This window comes from Leptidea sinapis, chromosome 6, assembly GCF_905404315.1.
Source record: "Leptidea sinapis chromosome 6, ilLepSina1.1, whole genome shotgun sequence".
Classification (NCBI taxonomy): Eukaryota; Metazoa; Arthropoda; class Insecta; order Lepidoptera; family Pieridae; genus Leptidea; species Leptidea sinapis.
Genome location: NC_066270.1, coordinates 2,672,387 through 2,695,864, shown reverse-complemented (window position 1 = coordinate 2,695,864; position 23,478 = coordinate 2,672,387). Strand labels below are relative to the sequence as shown.

Here is a 23,478-nt window from a genome sequence, read left to right as displayed (position 1 = left end):
GATGTGAGCCTGCTAAACTCCGCATCCGCATCCGTATCCGCGGATGTGAAAATATCGGCATCTGCAACATCCCTGGTGGAAACTAACACAAAGTGATATAGAGATCGCGAGTGTAAAACGTAGCTTGTCACGAACGTTGAAGTAAATGTAGGTACATAACTGTTAGTATATATGCTGACGATATACCAATTCCGTGCATTGATTTTGTCAAAAAGTAGACTTTTCATTTAGAGCAAATTTAAACGTACTGTAGAATTAGGTAACTATTGATAGGGTCAATGATTCAATGAACTTGAATATTACAATAAGCCGCCTCAGTGTCTTGACACGTGTATTTTATAGCCTAAAAACCTGGTAGGATTTGGTCCGGCCGAACCATCGGACGCGGTCTGGTACCGGACCATATTCGATGTTATGTCGCAATGTCCATCGCACAAAATTATTATTATTACCGCCCGGACCGTACTGAGTACGATGGCGGACCAATTGGTACGAAGCGACCACCTTCGCCCACCGGACTCTCCTATGGTCCGGCCGTACCAAACCCAACCATGACGTGTTTAGGCTATAATCCACGTGCCGGCGGTATCTCTCTGATGGTCGCGGGCGGCGCTAGGCAAAGGCAAGTTCGAACTTGCATTCGTACGGCGTGGGGTAAGGACTTCTTCTATCGATAATTAGTTTTCTTTAAAGGGAGTTGTAATTGATAATCAAAAAGCTGTTAAGTTTAATTTGAAATTGTTCTGTAATAATTTTTGTAAAAATACTACATCCTAGGTATTTAAAACTAAACAGCTCCGTAAGTTTGTTTTTATAAATTATGAAGTAGTTTAGAGATAATGATTGTGAATAAGGACGAACTAAACAATAACAATTTGTTACTTGCTTGTTATTTGAAAGCAACCTATTAAAAAGCGTACTAACTTACCTGTTCACTGCTGGGAAATCACTCGGAAAACAGTGGTTTCGTAAGTATTGAACTTACAAAAATCAAATATTTTTTTACAAATCTTATCAATATATTAACCTCTTTGTTCGTAGGTGTCATTTTTGAACTGATATGACATTTGACGAACTTCCTAGACAGCTCAATATAACCGAACTTGGGCGATTACGTGGGCATAAAAGTACACTATATATTATTCTCTATATTTATATTATATAAAATCAATAACACTGTCTCTTACCAAAATCAATATCCAACATGGCGGCGTTTGCTCCCTCGACGAGAACTCTCTTCCCACTCCTGATCTCCTGGTGCAAGTATGACACGGTGTCCTTGACCAGGGGTCTTATCTTCTGGGCGTACTCCTTGTACCTCATCAGCTCGCTCTCGATATCCACCTCCAGTGACGGAAACATCCGCTTGTAGTTCGCTGCCAACGTTCGGAATCTGTAATTGTATTTTTTTACGAATTAGTCGATACTAATTATCTTTCTACACAGCGTTTGCAATCAATAAAAGACGTTCAGATCGATATTGCTAAAATTCGGCAAGTTTATAAAACTGGTATCTTTTCGCTGTACAGAATATAACGATATACTTTTTAAATAGGTACCTACTATTATAAAAAATATGACACAATAGCGTTAGGAAATACGCCTTCCTGGTTTTAATAACATGATTTTTATATGTCTTTTTTGTATTGACACATTTTTACACAAATTATCTTGCCCCAAACTGGACGAAGCCTGTGCTATGGGAAAGACAACGATATATTTACTTAAACATAAATAAATACATAATATAAACACCCATGATTACTATGAAAAAACATACATAATATTCATCATATAAATGTTTGCACCTACCAGGATTCGAGCCCGGGACATCTAGCTTAGTAAGTGGGGTCACTAGCCACTGAGCTATATGGGTCGTCGAATGTATATTATATAGTGGCTCTGTCAAAATTTCAGTTGCCTAGTTATTCCGGTTTGTGAAAAAAATCCACGGACATACAAAGAGACGGACTGACAGCAGAGTCTATGGGAACCCCAAAAAGCTAGGATAAAATACTTATTTATTATAGTATTACTTCTCCTCGAATATATGGAAGTCTCCGATCAGGTCCCCGATTCTGATTCCGTTGCGGGTCGCCTTTGACGAGTAAGTCGGGCCGATGCCCTTTTTCGTTGTGCCCAGCGAGTTCTTGCCCTTCTCCGCTTCTTGTAGACCGTCCGCCTGTTAACAAAAATGTTTTAGGCATTCCACAAACAAAGCTAAAATCTCCGTATCGCGACAACAAGCGACTGGCTACTAGCTAGCTGTCGTGCAATGTAGGACAGTTATGAGATGGTAGATATACAGTGAGTTTTTTTAGTGGTTAATTATACGTGCATTTTTACATCCGCTGACGAACGGATAGGGTCAGTCTTAAATTCATTTATTTATGACCCATATAGCCGAATGGTTAGTGACCCTAACTACTAAGCTAGAAGTCCCGGGTTCGAATCCCGGTAGGTGCAATCATTTATATATATTTGCATATAGATGAATATGAATGTTTGTATCCGAGTCATGGATGTTTATATGTTTAAGTAAGTATATTGTATTAAATATATCGTTGTCCTGTTCCCATAGTACAGAGTATGCCTAGTTTGGGGCAAGATTATTTGTGTAAAAGTGTATCAATATCGTTATTATTATTATTATTTAGGTCCAATTTTATCAAAACTTTAATTCCTAGGAAAAAGCCGTTAATTACTCTCAGATAACCCTGTCTTCATTTTACCAACTACTTATCCCGTGAATAACAAAGTTATACGAGTGTAACTCTAATCCCACCATTTTTTAAGGTGGCTTATTCTTCAGATAAAATGGTGTCAAAGTTTTATGTCAGCTGAGCGCACAGAGTACACTATAACTGAGCGAACGTTGATTCATTTAAATAATGAATCTATACATATAAAAATGAATTGCTGTTCGTTAGTCTCGCTAAAACTCGAGAACGGCTGGACCGATTTGGCAAATTTAGGTCTTGAATTATTTGTGGAAGTCCAGAGAAGGTTTAAAAGGTGAATAAACAGGAAAATGCTGCTAAATTAAATAAAAACAACAAATTTGTTTTTCCTTTGATGTGTCCATACATAATTTCTATGAGAGAATTTATTGACGCACGGTTTGACAGTTCTGCTGTGAAACAATTTCATTACGACAGCAGGGTGCATATCTTACGAAGTAATTTTTGATGTTATGATAATATATTATTGACAAATTCATATAAAAACATTATTTTATTTATTATATACAGAACAACGTCTGTCGGGTCTGCTAGTAATGAATAATTGTGCACATTGAATTGCTATTCAGAGAAAATATTATTAAATATGAAGCTTTTGAGAAGAATGTTATCGGATGGTGAAAACGATAGTGAAGATAAGAATTTTATTTTTAGGTAGTTTAAAGAAATAAATGAGCTTTTTTACAACTTCGATGATAATCATTATATATTTTGTTTGAAAAAATAGCACTTGACATATTGACGCAATTAAAAATACTGCTAAATGGTTCCTAACATCATATGTCTCAATATGACGAGAGATTACTGTGGTGCTGCTCAGTTTTCTTTTTTTATAAGAATCCTGAACGGCACTGCATTTTAATGAGCAGGGTGTATCAATTACCAATAGCTTAAGGTCCTGCTCGTCTCATCCCTTAGTATCATAAAAAAGTAATAATTAATTAGTAACGACTAAAGTAAAAATGTTATGTGTTGCTATACTGTACGGCGCCAATAATAATATTGAGACACTCTTAAACAAATTATCTTGCCCCAAATTTGGCATATAATGTTACGAGTTGCAAGACAACGATATATTCAATACAATATACTTACTTAAACATACAATATCTGGACGACCGAGCCTTGCTCGGATTTTTAAGAATGTACAAAACTTGAAAAAAAAAATTAAAAGGACATTTGGAATCGAACCGGGGTCTTCTTCTTTCCGGATCACCCATCTGAGCTATAATAGTCTTGTATATAGTGGCGAAATTTACCTTTGTATTCTAATGTTATTGTAGCTGTTTCTCATTCAAACATGGATAAAACTAATTTTTTTTTTAATTGAAACCTAGCTAGATCGATTTATCGCTCCCGAAATCCCCTGCATACTAAATTTTATGAAATTCGTTGGAGCCGTTTCCGAGATTCAGAATATATATATATACAAGAATTGCTCGTTTAAAGATATAAGATAAATACATATAAACATCCATGACTGGGAAACAAGCATCCATATTCATCATATAAATGCTTGCACCTACCGGGATTCGAACCCGAGACCTCTAGTTTTGTAGGTAGGATCCGCTAACCACTCGGCTATACAATGACAAGCCTATTAAATTTGTCTGCATTTAGAAGAAGAAGGGCGCTGAAGTTTTTGCGCCTGTGCTCAGGTCTGAGGCATTAATTTACGAATGTGTGGTGACGTTCAAAAAGTTATTTCATACCCTGTTTTCATATGATACGGAACCCTCATTGGTAAACATGTATGAGGTGATAAAAAAAAGTGTGTGTGTCAGCTCCGACGCACGACTGGAGTTTACTGCTCAAGAACGATTGTCTTTGAACAGGTACTAAACAAAATCAAGTCCAATGGAGTCGGTTACAAACATACATACAGCAGAAGCTAATGAAAGCGTATTAGTTTAAAAAAATATATAGATATTAAAAAAATAAAATAATAGGTTAGGTTAAAAAAATTCTATTTGGCGTGAAATGCGCTATATATACTCTCCATATTAAATTAAACATTTAATTATGTGTATAGCTCATATAAATTTGTATGAACTATATTGATAATTCAATATTAAATAAAATATACAAAGCACACATGTTTATATACACAATACATGTCATATTAATGTATTAATTGTAACGTACTTAGTACCCACGTGCTTATCAGATTTTCCGGCACTAGTATTTACACCACTTTCTTCCATAATTTATAGAATTTTCACTTAAATTTATGAAAGTATAATAATAAATCAATTTCAATAATATAATAAAGCTTCAAAATACAAGAAAGTGAAAGGTGTGCGAGAAATGATGCGCACCAGAAACGTTACTATGATATTTTGATGAGCAGATTTTACTGTCCATATTTTTCTCATACCGGGCGCCTTATATGAAAATCGATTCTTAAGGAGTAAACTCCACTAAACTCCAAAAATATTTATTCAGTCAAGATATCGGTGCACAATCATAGCATTTTGTTGCCAAATAATTCACTCAGGCCTTGAGGCTTGACATGGGAGATAACAATAATCCCGCTGCCACGATAAGTCATTCTTATTTCTGGATTATTTTTCTTAGATATTGTGTCATTCTCAATCAGTAAATGTAAATATATGAGTACTTAAACTTCATACCTACTATAGCGCCTGAATCACTGCCTATTTACCACTGGACTAGCGGCTGTGAAAGTGCTTTTGTGCCTGTTTGGTATTCGCCATTTTGGCACTACCGCAGAATCTCGCTGTATGTGATGACAACTTACGAAACAAAACAATTTACGAAAATAATGTGTACCTACATGTTAATAACGTTGATTCCTGAAGTATAAATAACACGAAAAACTACCGAAATTAATTCAAAATGCAATAATACTGTACGCTTCTCTCGCAGCCATTTGTATTATACGTCAAAAGTAGTTCTCTGGACGCTCGCGAGTGACGCTTCAAATAGGCACAAAAAAATTGTTGTCAATCATATGGAATAGCCTGTCCAATGGTGTTTATACAGGTCTGTGGCCCGAATCGATACACGCACACATGCCCACTTTAAACGGCCGCTAAGCAATCTTGGGATGACAAGAAGTAAGACTATTGAGTGCTCAGTGCCACTCCGTACGCTGCTGAGAATGGTCGCTTTCCTAGTTTAGGTGCGCCGCGCATTGTCAATCTTTTTATATGTACCAACCCTAACGCTCCGGCCAGACGTAGGTATACATTTACCAGTGGGAGGTTCGTACAGGAAGCCGGCTGGATTATTGGTATCACAACGGCGCCTATTTCTGCCGTGAAGCAGTAATGTTTAAACATTACTGTTTCGGTCTGAAGGGCGCCGTAGTTAGTGAAATTACTGGGCAAATGAGACTTAACATTTTATGTCTCATGGTGACGAGCGCAATTATAGTGCCGCTCAGAATTTTTGGGTTTATCAAGAATCCTGAGCGGCACTGCATTGTAATGGGTAGGGCGTATCAATTACCATTAGCTGCCGTCATGCTCGTCTCGTCCCTGATTTTCATTAAAAAAATACATTTGAAAGAGACCGCTGAGTACTCTTCTATTGCTGTATTCTGCCCACGGCGACCAATGCCGTTTAAGTGAGCACGACGAAGCCTGCCACGAGATACCAAGTTAAGTACTAATTTTGTTGTAATTGTATTACCTGCTGATGAATGTCGAACACCAGATGTGCCCTGTCCGATAGGATGAGGCGGTCCTGCCACCCCTCCATACCCTTCTGCTCATTTTTCTTCAACTCCTCAAACAAGCCCGGCAAATGAATCACCACGCCGTTTCCTGAAACAAATATGCTTGCTACAATCAAAATGCCAAAATAACGACGTACTTTTTAGGGTCCAACGAGAAGTCTATGGGCTATTTTTCACCGGGACACCACGGTACCACCGCAACCAGTCGCGCCACCGTGGTGTCGTACATAAGCTAGCAAATTAGACACCATACAGACACAAGAGTTATGACGCGTCCGAGCTGTTCATGCCACCAAATTGGTTGCGCACCCAAACGGACACCAGGTGAGTAGCTCTCTATTTTTGCTGAGCAGGACGTTCAGCTGATGGTTATTCATACGCCCTGCTCATTACAATGCAGTGACGCTCAGGATTCTTGAAAACACCAAAGATTATGAGCGGCATTACTATTGTGCTCGTCGCCTTGAGACATAAGATGTTAACTCTCATCTGCCCAGTAATTTCACTAGCTACGGCGCCCTTAAGACCGAATCACAGTAATGTTAACACATAACTGCTTCACGGCAGAAAAAGTCGCCATTGTGGCCCATAATCTAGCCGGCATCCTGTACAAAGGAGCCTTCCACAATGGTCAATGCCCTTATTCACCTCTTACAACACCCTTGGGCCTGGAACTTCCCTATTCCTTTTATTTCTTTACCACTGTGCATGGAAGCTCATTCCGCAGTGTGGTTGTACATGCCAGAAAGTTCCTTCAAAACACTAGAAAAACACCAGAGATCCAGATCCAGCAACGGGCACTGTGGTAGGTACTCAGATAATAATTATAATAATATTGACACACGTTTACACAAATTATCTTGTCCCAAATTAGGCATAGCCTGTACTATGGGCACAAGACAACGATATATTTAATACAATATACTTACTTAAACATACATGACTCGGAAACAAACATCCATATTCATCATATAAATGTTTGCACCTGCCGGAATTCGAACCGGTTCATTTTATTATTAATTATTTTATCAAATTCAGATGACAGTTTATATCACGCACTATTTCACCTTTTAGTTTCAGCTCAGCGTCGTACTTCAAACATTGCTCCATTACCAAGACGACAATTAATTAAGTATATTACGAAAGTATTTTTAACTACAATAACCTTGCTAACTACAATAAGTTCTGTCTTGAAAGTTGATTGAAAATTGTAATGCAATTGCAATAAGCATTACTTTAATAAAGTCTAATGATTTCAAAAGACTTCCACACATTTTTAACCTTATTTATATTAGGAAAGTTGCATTTTCAATGGAGCAAATAATATGAACTGATATCTTCACAGATAAAATCAAAAAACCAAACGTTTAACTAGAGGATGCCAAATTGTAGTGTACTTAAGATATGCATGTGTTCGCTTGGATGATATTCGAAGTTCGATTGATGTGAGAGGCTCCTTTGCACAAGATGGCGGCTAGATTTTGGGTACGTTAACGGCGACTTTTTCTGCCGTGAAACAGTTATGTGTTAACATTATTGTTTTTTGGTCAGAAGAGCTCCGTAGCTAGTGAAATTAGTGGACAAACGAGGCTTAACATCTTATGTCTGAAGGAGACGAGCGCAATTGTATGAGGAAGCTCATTGTAGCTTAGAGCGAATGGAGAGTTTCCCTGCGATTCAATTCCCTGCGAGATCGAATCAGAAATGAGGAGATCCGCAGGAGAACAAAAGTCACCGACTGAAGTGGCAGTGGACAGGGCACATAGTTCGACGGACAGATGGCCGGTGAGGCAGAAAAGTCTTCCAATTGAATACCATGTACCGGAAGACGCAGTGTAGGTCGGCTCCACACAAGATGGACCGACGATCTGGTCAAGATCGCCGGAATACGTTGCATGAGAGCAGCGATCATCGTGGAGATCTTATGGGGAGACCTTTGTCCAGCAGTGCAGGTTTTGCGGCTGATAATGATGATATTGTTAGATTCTATATCTATAGATAGAGCTAATTATGTGCCAAGCTTTCTTTTTCTTAAAAGGATCTGATATTTTATAGTATACTAGCTGACCCGACAGACGTTGTTCTGTCAATAAACGGTTCGAGAGATATAGTAAATGCGAGGGTGAGTGCGAGGGTGGGATCGTGACACGACAAACTATATAATATGTAAACCTTCCTTGAGCTTCAACAAGGAGTTATTAGGGAACATACATTCTCTTTTATATAATATATATAGATAAAGCAGATATTCGATTTGAGGATTGTGTTGATAATTTCATAGGTTTTCACCACCTAGGTATTTATAGAACCCAACTTCAACCTCTTTACTAATATTATTATGACAATAGATCTCATTTTCAACCGACTTCAAAAAAAGGAGGAGGTTCTAAATTTTATTATGTGATGTTATTTTTATACAATATAATTAATTAATCTAATTCTAGTAACGATCATTGTTTATTTTTGGAGTCGGTGTCAACTAAGGTAGGTTTGTAACTACATAGATACTTATAGGTGAGATGTGCTTGAGTCGCACGCGCAACGTGAGGAGGAGCGGGCAGAACAACGATTCCAAAAAAGAATAATCGTTACTAGAATTAGATTGTATAAACATACGCAATTATTTTTGTACTTTATAGTGCATATTATATCTATTGTTTTGGAATAGAGTTTTTGAAGTCATTTGTATTTATTTTTCACCAACGAGCGTACATGTACAGCATTCGTGCACCCGACGGTAAGTGAGCCCCCCGAATCAGAACTATAAAGTATAAAGAACGTTTTGCCGGAGAGAACTATAAAGGGGTTAATGACCTCGGCTTTTTTGCAGGTCATGTCGCATCGAACTGTAAATACCGTGCAATTAAATTCAATCCACAATTAAGTTTTACGTAATGTATGAATATGCTACATAGCTTAGTACATAATTATGAACGGTCATTCTTACAATGCGAGATCAAGGCAGAAATGCCAAAGTCACTTTTAAATCAATTGTTTTGTTACCACCAACGATTCGGTAAAATGCTTATGTTGAGATGAATAACAACGTACCGTCGCGCTAAATCGCGCGGCGAGACAATCGCGAGTGAGATAAGAATAACTACAGCTCCGAATAAAAATCGTTTTTAAAAATCTCAAAAATCAGGGCTTCGTTTTCGGAAATTGAATGATTGGGAAGGAAATACTCCGTGTCGGAGTGTTCTGATTTTTCAGTTAATTTTGTTGGATTCTACTAGGGCTCTGTTTATGTATGCTACCTATTTCTATATGACGACACATATGATAATGGTTAGTGACCCTGACTACTAAGCTAGAGGTTCCGGGTTCGAGTCCCGGTAGGTGCAATCATTTATATATGGATGTTTGTTTCCGAGTCATGGATGTTTTATATGTAAGTATATTCTATTAAATATATAGTTGTCTTGTGCCCATAGTACAAGCTATGCCTAGTTTTAGGGCAAGATAATTTGTGTAAAAGTGTGTAAATATTATTATTATATTATTTTTATATGCTAAAGCAGTTATAAGAACTTTTTGAAGTACTCTAGCACAAACAAAAACAAAAATATCAGAAAAAGCAAAACAGAGAGACGCAGATAATGAAGTTATTGGTCGCATTTGACAATCATTTTGATCTAAATGAGTTTGGCGAGTCAACATCTCCTGAGGATGCCTCGTGTAGAACGAAACACGTGTCGAATTGTCAACTTCCACTTGCCACTTCAATAAATAATCATTTTGATCTAAGGTTATATTTTGACATTGCCCAATATGTATATATTTGAAGCGTGTAAATTTGTAAAACAAAATGCCATTGAATTGAATCCTCGTTCCACCAGATTAGCGGATAGACTGGTTTATTGCCACTGTCCCAGAACAGCAATATACCTAAATAGTACCTACGCAATTTGTATAACATTATTTAACCATCTACCTCTAGAAATATAAAATTTACCACAGAAACTCTTTTCTTGGCTCCTGTTTAAATGGTTAATTGACAAAAAAAAATATAGCGTTAAGGATTTTTCAAATTTTAAGTAAACGTTCAGCATTCTAATTTAAATCAGCCGAATAGAAGACACTACAATAAATTTAAGATCTATAATGAATACTGTATTCGACGATATAAATAAACTTCATTTCATTTATATTAAACCATGGAGTAAAGAGTCGAGAATGTGTGTATGGAATAATGGCCACTAATTTACCCGGAAAACCATTCATGCGGTTTCAATGCATGCCCTTGAAATGAAATTATGTATTTTGCTTTGGAATAAGGTAATTATTTTAAAGCAGCCATTTAAAGAGTCTTGACAAAAACATGTTCTTTGTCAGTATTTTCAAGTCCTCAGGTAATTTGTTAAACAATTTTATGCACATGCAATGGATACTTTAAACGAAGTGTTGTTTTATGACAATGTTTCTAAACCAGACTATCCGTCTTTTTACTAGAGATGAAACGGATAGCACAGTTTGGCCGGATACCGGATATTCGGCCAACAATGTGGCCGAATAGCCGAATATCCGGCGGAACTTAGCCGTTTGGTGTATCGCACACACAAACATAGACCCTAGACCGCAATCGTGACTTGACGTGATTATTCTTGGTGGGCAGCTAATGCCAAACAATACTCAAATTTAACAAAGTTTGCCAAAATCTTTCTTTCAGCACCTTGCAGCAGTGTGTACAGCGAAAGACTTTTTTCTGAAACTGGCCTTATTTAGGAAGAGAAGCGAAACCGCTTGCAACCTCTCAATGCAGAGAAATTACTATTAATCCACCATAATTTACCTTTAGTGCCGTATGAGTACTAATTAATTAATTTTTTTTTACATTCATTTACTATGGTGTGATTAAAAATTTACAACTAAAACTAATAATATTTCTTAAGTGATACTAAAACTAACTAAATCAAGCAAATAATTACTTAAAAATATATCTTTTATACAGATTTTTTTTAATTCGGCCTGATGCCTATCCGGCCGAATAGTATTAACGCCGCCGGATAGGCCGGATACCGGATAGTTACCGGATATCCGTTTCATCTCTACTTTTTACTGTACCATCTATCATCGTCAGCATTCGATGTGAATGCTATAGCTGACGTGATATTTGTGGTAACGCACAAAATATGCAAGCCTTTAAAATGTATATACACATTGTAGATTCGGCAGATAAATGCTTTTCAATATGATCCCAGCAAATGTACAAAACAAATGCGTTATGAAACTTAAAAGTGTTGTGTGTCTTCTACCGCATTTATCACGGGGAGTGTTCCGAAGAGCTGTTTAACCTAATTCCTGCCGCCGAATTCCACCTTCGCACGACACGCCACAAGTTAGGATATCATCCTCACCATCTGGATGTGTGGCGGTCCTCCACAGTGCAGTTTACAAGGAGCTTTCTTCCACGTACTACAAAGCTGTGGAATGAACTTCCTTGTGCGGTGTTTCCGGGACGATACGACATGGGTAACTTCAAAAAAAGCGCGTACACCTTCCTTAAAGGCCGGCAACGCTCCTGTGATTCCTCTGGTGTTGCAAGAGAGTGTGGGCGGCGGTGATCAATTAACAACAGGTGACCCGTACGCTCGTTTGTCCTCATATTCCATAAAAAAAAAAGAAATTGTTAAAAAACTTTCTTAATGATACCACAGGCTGGTAATGGAGCGAACACCCTCAGGCTATTTAATTATAAATTTTTATTGCACGATATTACATTGTAATCCATATTTTTATACAAAAAAAACCCACTGAAGTGGTTGGTAGTTTTTGACTAACGGCCGTTTTCAATAACCTATCTATCCTTAGTTTAACTTACTAGAGGTAGAAAAATCTATCCTTTAACGCTTACTTACATTTCAATAACCTATCGACATAAAGCATTGGACCATAACTATAATGGACAAACTATGGATAGATAAGATCTTGTCACTAAACGGTGACAGCACGGTATCTGTAACTAGAGATACGATATTAAAAACGGCCGTAAGTGATTTTGAATGCATTTTGAATAAAAATATTTGAATTTGAATTTTACAAAAGTGCCACGGCCCTACTTAACTTTTACTAAATTCGTATTGCACGTTGAACATATGAACCATTACCCCATATTAGTAACTTATGTCATAAGACAGCGTGAAGTGAATTGCTGGATAAAATAAATTTCAAAATCCCGTACAGATATCCACGAAATCCGATTACTAACATACTTGTTGAACCAGTAAGTAGGACAAATGCCCTCAAACGTTCTCCATTATCAAGGATGTGAGTACAATCGATTTACCGCGTCCATAAAAGATTTTGATATTTTTCATGACACAGTGACAAGTCTGAAAAAAAAAAACTAACCGCAAATTTCTGTTCGTAAATAATAATATGGTTTTAAATTATTAAAATGGTGGGACGTTATCGCGAACCTACCACACTCACCCTGATGTAGGACCTCCGAATGGTCCGAAACTAGTCGGTACCGACATCGACAAAAACGTGAGTAAAGCCGTTTTAACAGATAATTTAATAATATTATGTTAGTTGATATCCAAACAAACAATTTCTTCTTTTTATTATATCCATTATTTTTAATAATTTCCATCAAATCCTTGTTAAATTTGTAGGTCGAACTTTATTTTGTATTTAAATTAATATCTTCCAATGAGAGTGGTGTATGCACCACTAACTGGCATTTATACCAGATTATGTACCTTTAAGACCATAATTATTTTAATGTTTTGTATGTAATGCTGTCGGTGTGCCAGTAAATAAATAAATAAATATAAATGTCATACTGTCGTTTGTTTGCACTTAATGTCGTTTTGTGATGTAATACGACTTAGATTATAATGTAACTAGTAGATAGTACCACAACAACATAAAAAACGATATAAAACTCAAAGCGAATCAAGCAAGTTTTTCAAATTACACGAAATTATTTTAAAATTATCAACATGATTCCGTTTTCTGCAGTACCAGTCGTGACTTGGCACTCGCTTGATGAATTTTATAATCACATCTTGGTATCACGCTAACCCATCTATACATATAAATAAAATTGGAGTGTCTGTTTGTAATATTGAAATAACCGTTTTTTACTACATGTATATGAATATTTATACGGTACATATACCAAAATAAGATTTTTTACTATTTTTGTCTGTCTGTCTGTTTGTTTGTTCCGGCTCTGAAATGGCTAGACCAATTTTGACGGGACTTTTATTGGCAAGTAGCTGATGTAATAAGGAGTAACTTAGGCTACGTTTATTTTAGAAAAAATCTTTTATATTAGAAAAATAAAGTAATGTTGCAATGTCTAAGAAACAGTTTAACTCTAAAAATAATTAATATGGCAAAAGAACGTTTGCCGGGTCAGCTAGTACAAAATAAAGTCTAAATAAAGCCTTATCTGTTATATTGTAAGTAAATTAGAACATTGGTTTAGTTTTATGACACAGATTATATTTGAAACTATTTGTAGCGTTTTGCAATTCCGCTGATCGAGTTTTGAATACGTCATATAATTTTCCATAAAATAAGAAGTTACGAATCGGCGAACGTCAAACAATGCGTAAAAATTGTGTTTTTCAGCATCTCTAAGAGCGGAAATTCTTCCAAATCACGCAGCTATACTGACCATAACATAATATTCTGTTCTATATCAAAACCCATTCCATAACTGACCCTACACCACATGCATCTTTAAAATCTGGACTCATCTTTGAACAGAGCTTAGCTTTGATACCAAGCTTCGCTTCAATTTTCTCGATTGCGAGCTAAATCAACTCGAGTTACTCGATGCCATGGGGCAAAAGTGGGGCTCAGGCAGGCAAGAATGAGTTTATTCCGGATTTCACTGCTAATATCTGCGAGGCAGACCTGGCTTTTATGTTCTTTGCATTGCGTTGTCCTAACAATTCGAGTTTATTATACAAATAATATGGTTTTTAGGGTTTTAGGGTTCCGTAGCCAAATGGCAAAAAGCGGAACTATTATGCCTCCGTCTGTATGGCTGTACGTCCGTATGTCACAGCCACTCTTTTCCGAAACTATAAGAACTATACTGTTGAAACTTTGTAAGTAGATGTATTCTGTGAAGCGCATTAAGATTTTCACACAGAAATAGAAAAAAAAAAAACAAAATAAATTTTGGGAGATCCCCATACTTAGAACTGAAACTCAAAAATTTTTTCATCTAACCCATACGTGTGGCATATCTACGTTTATACGTGTGGATAGGTCTTCAAAAACGATACTGAGGTTTCTAATATCATTTTTTTATAAACTATAAATAGTTTCCGTGAGAGACACTTCCAATGTGCTAAAATGAGTCTCTCCCGCTGTAACTTCTAAAATAAGAGAATGATAAACCTAAAAAAAAATGTGATGTACATTATACCATGCTAACTTCCACCGAAAATTGGTTGAACGAGATCTAGTTCAGTAGTTTTTTTAATACGTCATAAATCGTTTATGTTACTCGTTGCTACGGAACCCTTCAAGGGCGAGCCGGAGTCGTACTTGGCCGCTTTCTTTGCTCTGTATGGTGGTACCTAATAGCAGTGCATATTTACAATATTGGCGTCTCTCAAGTCAGAATCGAACGAACGCGTTTTGCACTCTTTGGTTGCGCAAACGCGAACCTAGGACCATTTACGATGTCGGAGTAATTGAGCTTTGATAACACCATCCATATAACTAAACTCTCAGTTCTGTGGAGATACTGTAGTATGTTGTAAAGGACTTTTAATCTGTAGAAACAGTAAGATATGACTGTTCTTATATATTTTTTAAAGCGTAAGATTTCATCAAATGTTATTCCCAAGTTACGAGCTCCGCGAGCCCGATACATAATTGATCTTCACCTTCGGATTCTACTGCTTAGTCGTTCTCTCAGATATAGGGTTGCCAAGGATTACATTTTTTAGAAGGAAAATGAATTGCGATCTGACCGAGTAGAAATTTGATTCAGGTCAGAATTCAAAAGATTAACTGCATCTGAAGTACCTATCCTTGGTATTGACATAAAAAGACATAAAAGGCATTTATTTTCTCAAAATTGATTCCTTTAGAATTCTTTTTGATGTCATTTCTAATAACTACTAGATACTACTACCGCTTCGGAAACAAATGGCGCTCTGAGAGAGAAGAAGCGGCGCAAGAAACTCTCCCGGCATTCTTTTTTTTTTGCGCTCTTTTCAATAAAAATATACATATTGAATAATATATATAGCAGCGGTCCCAGAATTGATCATTGATGATGAATTGTTCATCATCATAAACTAGGTACTACTTAATTTATAACGTCACCATCATTAGTGACAACCACTGAATCCACGTACATTCTCCGGGCTCAAACCGTAGTACGTTAACTTGGAAAGTAACAATGTAGTACGAGTCCCGCATCGTTCATAAATGTTGGTAACAAATTTAATTAATATAATTAATCCCAGAAGTGAGGGATATCGCTTTAAAAATAAGAAATTGTTTAGATTTGAAAGAGCGACATCTACAATAAATTTCCTAATATGCAATTATTGGGGTTGAGCTGCAGGTTATCAGGATGCTGTAGATTGAGCCAAAACCCGAGAGTTGAAAAAACATACCAAGATTTAAGGTCGATGCGTCACTCGGACGGTTGGCTCAGTTGGTAAGAGCGCTCGAACCCGAGAGGCGCGGGTTGAAAGTAACAATGAAGTATCAACAGTATCGAATGCCCGGGAATAATACATGAATACTCTAGCACTGTGGTCTTTCCTTCGTCCTGCAATGTCGAGGGAGATCATGCAGTGCACCCTGTTCCGCCCGGCTTTGGCTGCGCTGTGCTGTATGGACAATATCGCACAAATTGATGGTCAGGCCGACGTTTTTTGCCAGTGTAATTGAAATGTGCGTCATATTTTCATTACTTCTCTCAGGTATTCCCGTGTTCAGTTCAATTCTCATTGGTGTTTAGCAATTTTTCTTAAACAGAATAAATTTTTTTAACTAGTAAATGGTACTAGTAATCGTACGTACACTTAGGTACAACAACAGCGCCTATTTGGCGCTTGAAAATCTCAAAAATTAGCAGCACTACATATGCGCTCGTCACCTTGAGACGTAACATCTTACGTGTTAACATCTTAAGTATGAGACTTAGTTTTATCAGTAATTTCGCTAGCTCTTCAGAAACGAAAACCCTACGAAACACAATAGTGCTTCATTCACGGCAGAAAAATACGCCGTTGTGGTACCCATAATCACGGCATCCTAAGAAAGAAGCCTCTCACTGGTAAATATTAGTCGCCTCGTACGACACCCTTGGGTCTGGGACTTCCCTATTATTTTTATGCCCCAGGGAAGAACAGGGCAAAGGGAAAAAATTTACATTGTAGCTCAAATACTCGCTTAAATTTGACCAGTGCCTATTTGTTGTAATTTTTATCGGTTCCAATTTAATGGTGTTTTGTGTAAACAAATGTATGTTCAATAACTCATTATATCTGAAATATTTTTAAAATGGAAACAATCTGGAAGTATTCCCTTTCAAATAAATAAACAATACCAAATCAGTCCATAATAGACATATTTATGCGCTAATCAAACTAAAAAAATACACATATATCCTCTTTTGAAGTAGGTAAAAAGGATATAATGCTTCACGGTACGTTTGACAGCCCTATTGACGAATGTAAATTGACCGTCGCCGTCCCCTTGAAACAATGCCAATCGTTGGTAGATATAACGTTTCAAACGTTCCGGATTAAACCGCTATTTTATTCTAGATATTCTCGATTCTGTTTATAGCAATATCGAGTCATAAACATACCTACATAATGCAATAAAACCGAACTGTATATAATGGCTTACCATATTTTATATAAAGCATTTATACCCAATATTTATCTTTTTTGTGATATTTCTTTTTAATGACTGCCCCGGTTTGAATAGAACATCTACTAATAATCTAGCAATGAACGACAGAGTGGCAGACATCTATACTAATATTATAAAGCTGCAGTGTTTGTTTGTTTGTTTGAACGCGCTAATCTCTGGTACTACTGGTCCGATTTGAATGATTCTTTCAGTGTTGGGTAGTCCATTTATCGAGGAAGGCTATAGGCTATGTTTTTTTTCAAAATTAGGGATCCGTAATAAAATTGCTATTTTGTAACACAAGGTGTTAAATCGAAAACCTATTTTTGCGTGCGCTGCAAAAACTATTGACAATAGAACAAAATGATGTACAGGCTATAATATAGGCAATATTTTATTACTTATAAAACTATCGCGTGAATTATACTTTAAATGGCAAAACAACGTTTGCCGGGTCAGCTAGTTCAAATATATTTTTCCTCTAAGTGCCTATTCATTAATAGAATAGTAACATTTATCCAAAAGTAACTTTTTCAAAGAGCTTATGATATTTTAATATTGGTTTCGGCTTTTAAGTGTTCTGGAAACTTATTATAAATTTTAACTGACATTGGGAAGGGACCGGAACTGTGTAACGTTAATTTAGATTTAGTTCATGACTTATGAATCCATGAATCCTTGATGACCCAATGTAGATGCAGGTGATTAGGTATTAGTGATACCTTCAAGGGTGGTACGAGACTTAAATAAAATTCAGTTGGGCACCAAGCAGTAACTATGAAAGAAAGTAACAATTAAAGAAATAATTAACATCGTTGTTTTTGATATCAAAGAATACTTGTGATCAAACAAGCAGCCTTTGTAAACGTAAGTGGATAAGTAGAAGACCCATGAAGGTCGCAAGGTTTCTGATAATAATTACCTCTCAGAGTAACCGAAGATTCATCTGGAACCTGACCCTTCGGACTAATGAGTCTCTTATGACTACCAAGTCGACCAAATCGACCGAAAACAATCGGCACCGCCGTACCATCCTTTTCTCGAAGCAGTTCAGGCCATTTTCGACCCTATGTAACTTCGTTGTGGGCAAAACTACAAGCCTGAACTAAAGTTCCGTTAGAGAGAGTTGTTCAGTGAATTCAATACGAATATTTATAAGATTGATACGGTCACTATAAGATGTTAGGTGAGCTATTTATGCAGGGGCGTGCATTGGTTTTCTAGCAAGGTAGGCACTGTGGATCTAACTAGCCGTAGTTGAGCTTTGAAATGCGAAAAGATTGATTAAAAGAATGATTATTTTATGTGTGGGTGTTATATAAGAGTTTGATTATAAAATAACGTAACCAAATTAAACTAAATTAACTTTAACACTAGTGCTATATTTATTTAGGTTCATAGCGAGGTATGCACTAACTAATTGCCTATGTGATATGCACGCCCCTGTAATTATGTTATAACTTAATACAGAAGGACCTTAAGGGTCCTAGGTAGGGACTGAATAAATTGCCGACTTGATATTATATGGATCTCACAACTTTTTACGGTCGAAGAACTCACCCAGTTCTTCTTCTGTGAGACTTGATTTTTTTACAAGTTTTTTTTTTATGTCATTTAATATATTACCAAACCTTTCTATAAAGGCATAAAAGGCATTTATTTTCTCAAAATTGATTCCTTTAGAATTCTTTTCCATGTCATTTCTAATAACTACTAGATACTACCGCTTCGGAAACAAATGGCGCTCTGAGAGGGAAGAAGCGGCGCAAGAAACTCTCCCAGCATTCTTTTTTTTTGCGCTCTTTTCAAGCATATAGCAACCGACAGCTGGGCACGCGGTCTGTGGCTACTTGAAATATAAAATTACTATTTAGACAACGCTTCCAATAACTTATTCGTCTGATAACTAATCGCTCTCCTTATGGAGGTTATTTTTGCACCGTAACATAGAGATTAGGATCCTTCAACCTTATAGCACTCTCCCAACTTAAAAGCCAGCAAAGTTTCTCTTGACCACTAGGTGTCCATGGGCGTCTGCCTCACCATTTCATGAGCATCTTGCCCGTTTGCAGCTCCTATATTAAAATAAAGAGTAGTTAAAGAAAACCGAACTAAAAATATTGGTTTCTTCCTATTATTTGCATTGTAGAATTAAAAATTCTCTTTGATATTCGAAAATTTCCTGATATTAGATATATCGGTTATAGGCGATACATGAAAACTATAATATAAATTAACAAAAATCTTTTTTTTTTGCAAATTGAAAAATTTAATAAATTTATCAAATTGATATATTGTCATCGGTCTTCGATAAATCTACGAAGTTTGAACGAAATCTAGCCGTTTAAAGTGGGTCAATATCGCGCCCAAATGAGTCGGTAACAAACAAACACACATACAGGTGAAGTTAATAAAAAGCATGTAAAAGAACGGAATGCAGTTTCAGCAGCGTCAAGGGCGTTGTATTGCGCCATTATTTTAATACAATTTAGACGGAGTGAAAACGCTTAAGAAATAGTGATTAAAACTAATGAGGTTCCATGACAAAATCGATTTCCAATTTAGCTACAATAGAATTAGCCTTGACAGAACAATAAGAATACTGATTGCATTGTAATGTGCATCGGTTTATTCGGCTCTATTAAAATATGTCAAGAAAACAGAAATCAAATCAAGTCTGGCAAATTATTACATAGGCTGCACTAAAAGTATCGGGAATGGAATATTTCCACTGTTCCTGTCATATTAAAATCGTTTTACTTGAAAACTCCTTGGTTTTAAAAAAAATGTCATGTGATGAGGTTTACCAGGAAAACCATTCCTAATGTATATAATTATTACATAAATAACTCTGAGCTCGAGGAGGTGTTTGAAACAAAGGACCTCGGAATTATCATTATTAATTAAATTTTAAGGCACACGTAGATTCTATAGTTTTAAAAGTTGCACAAATGCTGGCTTTTGTAAAACGAAACACGAAAGGCTTCAGACTAATCAATACTAAAATCACTTTATATAATACTCTAGTTAAAAGTATTTTAGAATATGCTTGCGTAGTCTGGAGCCCAAGCTATAGCATTCACTCGCAAAGACTGGAAACCATACAAAGGAGATTTACTAAATATTTAGCATACAGTGCTCAGGGTATATCAGGGTATCCCACAGAAGCTCTTATAGTGACAGAAGTAATTTTTTTAAGTTGAACACCCTTTATGACCGACGTAATAATTTAGGTTTAGTTTTCTTATAAAAATTATTAAATGGTATTATTTATTGTCCTAAATTATTACAATCTGTTGAAATATACGTCCCTCACAACATGCCTCGTAAAGCTAATTCGTGTATTTTTGCAATACCATGCTATCGAACAAACTTAGGCTCATTTTCACCAGTACCACGACTGCTTAGGCAGTACAATGAAATAAATAAAGAAATAGTGAACATAGACATATTTTCCAATAGTCAACAAGAATTTAAACGTAATCTTCGGAAACTTTACAATAAATAAAAAACATTCGGTATTTATAGAAATAAATAAGTAAATACCTTCTTTCCTTTTATATGTAATAATTAAACTTATGTAACTTAAAGTCTATGACCAACTTTAAATTGTTATTAAATTTTATTTTAAATTATATTGGTAATTAGTTAATAGTTAGTAATAATGAGTATGTAATAATTAATAATAGTCACATCAGCAACTGTGAAAGTTGTGTACATCTATTATTGGTACTCGCATCAGTAATGTAATTTCCTAGATAGTGTTATATGTAATTGTTATATGTACCTTTTAGAATAAATAAATAAATAATCTGAATCTCGGAAAAGGCTCCAACGATTTTCATAAAATTTAGTATATAGGGGATTTCTGGGGGCGATAAATCGATCTAGCGAAAAAAAAGTAATTTATAGTTATGTCATATAGTTTATATATACTTACTAGTGGACCCGACAGACGTTGTCCTATACACACGTCTTAAATTTGAAAAATCGGTCCAGCCGTTAGGAGGAGTTCACTAACATACACATGAGCAGGAGAATTATGTAATATGGACGGAATTGAGAATCTAAACCAATCTCAAATTCATTGAAACAAACAAAAAAATCATCAAAATCGTTCCAGTCGTTTTGGAGGTACTTTAACTGTGAATCTAAACCATTCTCGAATCCACCTGAACACACACAACAATCTCAAATTCACTGGAACACACAAAAATATCATCAAAATCGGTCCAGCCGTTTAGGAGGTAGTTCAATTGCGAATCTAAACCATCCTCGAATCCACCTGAAGACACACAGAAAGTTTCATCAAAATCGGTCCCGCCGTCTAGGAGGAGTTCAGTGACATACACACGCACACAAGAAATATATATATATTAAGATATAGTTTATATGCACGACCGTAATAGCTCAGATGGGACATTGGCCGATCCGGAAAGCAGAAGACCCCGGTTCGATTCCAGATGTCTCATTAGTTTTTTTTTGGTTCAAGTTTTGAACATTCTTAAAAATCCGAGCAAGGCTCGGTCGTCCGGATATTAAAATATATATGTCCGAATCGCACACGATGAAAACCGTCACATTGTACAAAACGAATACTTTTAAAATAGTTTTGTAATTTCTTTCTTAATAGCGCCATATTGTTTTTTATCAAGTATCTGTTGTTATAGCGACAATTTAGAAATACACACTCCTTAATTTTTGCTGACTTACTATTGGGTTAATAATTTAGCGTCAATGGCGCAGTAGAACCGTTGACTGTCACAACGCAGCCCCCGGTTCAATCCTCGCCCTACACGTACCAATATGTTTTTTTTTCAAATCAAATCAAAATCAGTTTATTATTTAGGTCACGGAATTGACACTTATGAATGTCAAAAAAAAATCTTATTGAATCTACCGCTACTTCATAAAGGGTTGAGCTAATGAGAAGAAGTAGCAAGAAACTCATTGCCAAATTTTCGAATTCATATATACGTTTATGCGACGCTTTACAAGGTCGCAACGCTCCTGTGATTATATACGACTATACGATAGTAAAAGGTCCATATTATCAAAAAAAAGCTTACCAATGACTGATGTGCATTTTTGATTTATTATACCGCTTGGTAGAAGGTGGAAATCGAACTCCTTGCCTTCGACAACGACAGTATGGCCAGCATTGTTGCCACCCTGAAAAATAATCATATTTATATCAGTTATTTAATCATTATAAATACTCTAATCAAGTTCTCTCAGAAGTCTAAGTGATATTTACACAAAACCTTCATATGCTGTATAAGAACGAAACGAAGCTTGAAAAAGATAGCAAGGATTGCGAACTTCTAGTTAAGAAGTTTTTTGTTCAGCTGATGGTAATTGATACGCCCTGCCCATTACAATGCAGTGCCGCTCAGAATTCTTGAAAAACCCAAAAGTTCTGAACGGCACTACCATTGCGTACCGTCACCTTGAGACATAAGATGTTAAGTCTCATTTGCCCAGTAATTTCACTAGCTACGGCGCCCTTCTGGTCGAAACACAATAATGATTACACATTACTGCTTCACGGCAGTAATAGGCGCCGTTGCGAAGTTACGTAATACTAATAATAAGACAACAATTCAGCTTACGGGTCATCTGATGACTGGTGATCAACCCTACGTCTACTCTCTTTCAACACAGGAGGAATTTATTTATTAAAATTAAATTGCGTTACATGCGACTTGGTTACTAAAGAAACTTGTGAAAAAAAATTATTGTAGTAAGCGTTACTTTGCATCTCGTAGGCATCCTCAGGACCTGTTGACTCGCCAAACTCTGGCACAAGACTCGTGCTCAGTCTCGTAGGAGGAAAACTCAAAACATTCGGATAAAATTGTAGTACTAAATAGTTATCACACGCACCTCGTAAGGTATAGCAATGAACGACAGAGGGGCAGACATTCAAATATATTTTTCCTCTAAGTATTCATTAGTAGAATAGTAACTTTTTCAAAGACCTTATGATTTTTTTAATATTGATTTCGGCTTTTAAGTGTTGTTTAATTGCAAAAGCGTTGCCGGCTTTTTAATTAATAGAGGGCCCATTTGTAACGGTACCCATGTCATATTGTATCATGCGATGGTGGAATTCGCTGGCAGGGATCAGTTCAGATGCAATAATACTCTGAGCGATAAATACTGAAGAAGACACACATAGAA

The 23,478-nt window shown here is 36.3% G+C and overlaps 1 protein-coding gene across 1 annotated transcript in view; it reads right to left on the bottom strand.

Moving 5' to 3' along the window:
- The window catches only part of LOC126964870 (adenylosuccinate synthetase), a 47,924-nt gene that overhangs the window by 19,131 nt on the left and 5,315 nt on the right, over positions 1-23,478 (bottom strand). Inside the window, exons 2-5 of the mRNA XM_050808190.1 lie at positions 22,365-22,467; positions 6,399-6,532; positions 2,037-2,182; positions 1,188-1,393 (exon numbers count right to left, since the gene is read on the bottom strand). Coding sequence (XP_050664147.1) covers positions 1,188-1,393; positions 2,037-2,182; positions 6,399-6,532; positions 22,365-22,467 — 589 coding nt within the window. The remainder of the gene's footprint in view (positions 1-1,187; positions 1,394-2,036; positions 2,183-6,398; positions 6,533-22,364; positions 22,468-23,478) is intronic.